The 5147-nt window shown below is 37.4% G+C and overlaps 1 protein-coding gene and 1 non-coding gene across 2 annotated transcripts in view; both read left to right on the top strand.

Annotated features, from left to right (window-relative positions):
- Nucleotides 1-5147, top strand: part of CSMD1 (CUB and Sushi multiple domains 1) — a 1810668-nt gene that overhangs the window by 1273662 nt on the left and 531859 nt on the right. The window contains exon 10 of the mRNA XM_023517585.1: nucleotides 3071-3192. Coding sequence (XP_023373353.1) covers nucleotides 3071-3192 — 122 coding nt within the window. The remainder of the gene's footprint in view (nucleotides 1-3070; nucleotides 3193-5147) is intronic.
- On the top strand, nucleotides 220-326 carry LOC111727619. The gene has a single exon (XR_002775122.1). It is a non-coding gene; the product is annotated as a U6 spliceosomal RNA (small nuclear RNA).

The following is a 5147-nucleotide window of genomic DNA, read 5'->3' on the forward strand; positions in this document are numbered from 1 at the left end:
GAAGGATGAGGATGTGGAGACCATCGTCAAATGGGAAGGATGAGGATGTGGAGACCAACCTCAAATGCGAAGGATGAGGAGGGAAAAGATACAGAATGGCAAAAACGAAGGTAGTCACTGAAACTTTTAACAGTTTCCTAAGAAGGATTAGAATTAAGTAATTACAATTAGATCACACCACTTGAGGTTGTTGCACTCACTCAAAAACTATAATAAATAGTGTTCACTTCAGCAGCCCATATACTAAAATTGGAACAATACAGAGAAGATTAGCGTGGCCCCTGTGCAAGGATGACACACAAATTCGTGAAGCATTCCCTATTAAAAAAAGAAAAAAAACTATAACAAATATTTATTGAGGAAACTATCAAATGCCAAGAATTGTTCTTATTACCAAAGTTAGACAAATAAACAGAATGGAAAACCCCTCCGCCCTGAATACTCACATTTCATTTCAGATGACTATTTTTGAAGGCATATTTAAAAAGAATAAAAATAACGTATTGTTAAAATGTATTGCAAAGACAGAGATATACTAATATTTTTTAGAAAAAAACAAACATTATTTCATAGGTTAATTTGGCAACTTTTGGTAAAGATGTCTCTGAAGAGACTTGGATGTATGACTTGCTCTCTGTGAAACTCAGTATGATGTATGCTTGAGAACATAGGGCATATGTGGTTTCATATACAACGTTTACTAACACTTACCTCAGTAAAATTTATATGCATATATATATATATTCACTAAAAAAACTATATTTCCCCAAGCAATGAGAACGTGTTGGTAGCCAGTTTTGATAAGTCAGGTTAAGGCCCAACCTTCAAAGCTAGCGACTGGGCCACAAAACCACTGATAGTGAGTCAGCTTTGCTGATCATCCCATCAGGGTGACACTAGGGCCAATATGATTGCATGAGGACAAATTTTAAGTAGAAATGTAAGAAATTTTACTTTCTGTCTGCATAGATTCTTCAAATGCATTATTTAGAAATATAATGCAATTATACTGTTTCACAACTTAATCAACAAATATTTATTGATGCTAAATCACATTTGTAACAACTATTAATTATGAAATGTAAGACTGTATGAAAATATAACAAAAGTATTCTAACTCAAATTTTATTGGCGTTAACTTTTCCTCTAAAATTTTGTAATTCAAACTATTTACATTAAAGTGCTCTAAGAAAATTTTGCATCTGACATTCCTGATCCTCTCTGAGAACATGTTCCTAAAAATAGACAATGAACAATGAGAGTGTAGGAGATGCCATCTCTGTATGTCCTTCATACTCTGTCAGATGACCTTTAGACCAATGACACACCTACAGAATTTGTTTTTTTATTAATTCATAACTGTGGACATTTATGAGGTACAGTGTGCTGATTTGATATACAATGTGGAATGCTTACATTCAAACTGATTGACATAACATCACTTATCTGTTGCGGTCAGACATTTGTACTCTTAATAGATTTCTAATGTGTTTTGAAAACTGGATAATATTTTATCCATCTTTTTTTATTAAGTCAAGTACACATAGATCATGAATACATTTATGCATATGTGGGGTACAAGGTGTTGATTTTTTTTTAATACAATCTGTTGTGGTTTCATCTAACCAAAAAATTTTGTTCATCTGGGACAGTATATGCCAATAATTTAAAAGTTCATTTTAATGTGTTCATCACTGTATAGTCAACTTTTAGCTAACTATTTCCATAGTAAGTACCAGGCAACTGAAGAGCTGTCTAAAGTCACCTGGTTCTTACCTCTCTCCATCGCGGCCTATGGGCATCATACATGGTGCTGAGACTACATGATACCCAGGGAAGAGGGTTGCTGAGGACAAGGAATGCACGATCTCGTAGGAAAGATAGGTCCGTGGACTAATAGTCACAATGGCGTACAGAAGTATTATTAGGAATAGGTGTGATTCATGCCACTATTACATCACTATAAACAGGAGAGAGCTCAGAAAAACTGGGTTAAATTGCTACTCCAACTTCCTCAGGAGTCCTGATCTGCTCAGTTTTGAAGCTGAGGATCCTGCACTGATAACTGACCTGAAGCAGGTGCTCAGCCAGTGTGTGGTGGGGGGGGGAGGACAGGCTACAGTGAGGGTTAATCCTTCCTTGGGAGGGGATTTCTCAGTTTGAGTGCTATGATGTCTCAGGAAAATGAAGAATAGATTCTCTTTATATTAATTCCTTCTTACAAAATTAGTTTTTTCTGCTTTCTCAAACTCAGTTTAAATTATTAACGGTAAGACGACAGTCCAGGCTGACATAAGATTTTCAAAATATGTCTGTTTCTTGGAAAAGAAAAAAATCTTCTTTCTTCAAGTGGAAGGCAATTAAATTATTTTTATATTCCAAACCGAGTCATATGTATTGGATTATGCAATTCCATGCTTCACTTGCTTTTTCATTTCAACTTTAAGATATTTTCTTTTTATCTTTTAGACTCACCATTTCTTTTTTCTTTCTTTAAAATTTCAACAATATTTTAAGTTCCAATTTTCATTGTGCTGTAAAGAAATTGGTAGGGTTTATTGTAGGAGAGAGTCTAAAGCTTGAAAGTTGACTTTGGAGATCTTTTTCCAAAATCCTCCTTTGAAGTTGAAAGAACAAAGCTGGGAGAGTTCAAACTCCTTATTCAAGGCCACGCAGCATGGGGCATCGTTGTGGTGTTAACTCCTGTTGAATTGCACTGTACTGTGTCTCCTCATTTACCATATTACACACACACAAAATTAAATGTGCATAAGGACTCTTTGCACAACCAAATGCACATGATAAACGATATTTGAAACTGACACTTTGATATTGACATTGTCCACGGTGCTCTCTTCAATTATATCATTTGGTGAATGGTAATGCCTTTGAAAATGACTTAAGAAAGTGTTCCAGTCCAACTTTGCAAGTCCGCTTGTCATCTTGAGCTCATGCCCTAATTTTTATCATGAGCAGATAATAGCTAACTTGAATAGTCCATATGAATAGTATGTGTTTACCACACTAATAAAAAGTTGTAGAAAATAACATTGTTTCTACGTATTTCCAGCTAGAACGTGCGGATCGAATCTGCGTGGACCCAGTGGTGTCATCACCTCCCCCAATTACCCAGTTCAGTATGAAGACAATGCACACTGCGTGTGGGTCATCACGACAACCGACCCAGACAAGGTAAGGCTGCCATCCTTGCTGTGTGGCTGATGCAAAACTGACATTCTGCCAGGGTCAGCTATTTAGATAAATGGCTGGGGTGGTCTTCTACCAGTGGAATTCAAAAGCTCATGCTGTATTCTGTGTCCAGATATCGCACTCATTGGAAAGCAGTATGAGATTCAAATACAAGATGAACATTCTCAATGTGGTGTCGTAAAGTGATTCTAGAGGTGCTGTTCTTCCCTCCCATATCATAGTACTTTTTGATATATGTTCTGTCTTTCTCAATTCAAGTCTCATCTACTAATCAGAAGCTTTCTTAAATATCAAAGTATTTCTTCATAGCACTACTAAGGTTTAATAATGTCCCTACTATACTCAAAAACAAAGAATAGTCTCTCTAAAATACTGTTTTCTATATCACTCTGTTCATATGTTCTTCTCATAAGCTATGAGTTTTCTAAAAAGTTAATATGTCTCAGTGCATTTTCCAACTTTTTGTCTTAAATGTATTGAATAGGATAGGTATTTTCCCTAGAGCAGTAAAAAGGGATAATAACACGTTATTTTTCTATAGGTTTTGCATAGTTTGCAATTATGGTGCCAAATTTTAAATCATAGGCCAAGAAAGCATATTCATAATCATGTTTCATGGGTTATAAAATGGATATCTGTTAATTTGCTTGAAGTTCAATGTAAATGCATACCAATGGAAGAAAAATAAAAGGAGAATGTCTTCAAATTGATTTAATTTTTTAAAAATTGTCAATAAGACATTATAGGTGTGTATTTCACTGAAATTATGTTAAAAGGAATATTTGTATATAATAATGCATATAAAAACATTAATTTTATTGCACCCGAGCATTTACCAATTATCGCGCTATTACTAACAGTTTTGTGTCTTAAATGATCACCTCTCCACTTTTATATTTTATTAAAACATTTGCCATATGTATATAGTTCTGCCTTAAAGCTGTGTATTTCCCAGGTCTAAAAGCAAAACAGTTCTGATTTTAGATTAAGTAAAGAGTTCATTACAGATGCTTTTTGGTTTTTTGTTGGCTTATTTTAATTCTAAAATGTTAGTGTCTTCTATGAAAATACAGGCTTTAGTGAACAGAACTGAGTAAAAATTCAGGGTGTGGTAAGCATTCTTCTCACAGACTGAGGAATTGCTGGGCTGTCTTTGCTCTGTTGAAGGCCTCTGGGTTTTGTCACCACGCTTCGCTCTGTGCTGTGCTCTGGTATCTGCACGGAATGTGCTCATGTCACAGCCAGGGTGTTATCTCTTTCCATCTCTTCCTCCTCTTTCCATTAACACCCAGTGACTCGGCCACCAGAAAGCAAGCTCTGCTTTGGTGGGGGAAACAAGAATCAGAAAACTATGGCACTGGGCACAGCGCAACTTGTTCCTATAGGCCTTTCACATGGAAGAACAGGAAATATGCCCAGATAGGGAGGCGGGAACCCACCCCTGTACTCTGTGTGAGAAGTAAGACTGCCTCCATGGGGTGTGTGGGGATCCTCCAGAACGTCACAAGTCTAGACTCAGCAAGACCTGGCAACGAGTGGGGTCCAAGGACTCAGGGAGCAGGAGGGATGCCTGTGACCATTGATTGTCCTGTTGGACATTGTGTCCCATGTGGCAAGAGGGAAGGGATGAGAATGGCATTGAGGGTGATTGTTGAAGACTGTGCAACATTGACATGGGTTCTCATCCTCCTCTCACAGGGATCCTGGCAATGCCTGCTGTCTTTACACTGTAATAGAGATGCAGATATTTGCTTCTCAAAATTGTTGCAGGGTGAGACAATAGATGAATGCTCTCTACGTTTATCCAGAGACACGACTTGAGGGAGTGCTGCTGTAAGGGGAAGGTGAGCGAGAGAGGACCTCAGGGAGTGCTGCTGTAGGCGGGAGGTGAGCAGAGAGAGGACCTGAGGGAGTGCTGCTGTAGGGGGGAGGTGAGC

Source organism: Otolemur garnettii, unplaced genomic scaffold (genome assembly GCF_000181295.1).
Source record: "Otolemur garnettii isolate 467f Iridium unplaced genomic scaffold, OtoGar3 scaffold00114, whole genome shotgun sequence".
In the NCBI taxonomy this organism is placed as follows: domain Eukaryota; kingdom Metazoa; phylum Chordata; class Mammalia; order Primates; family Galagidae; genus Otolemur; species Otolemur garnettii.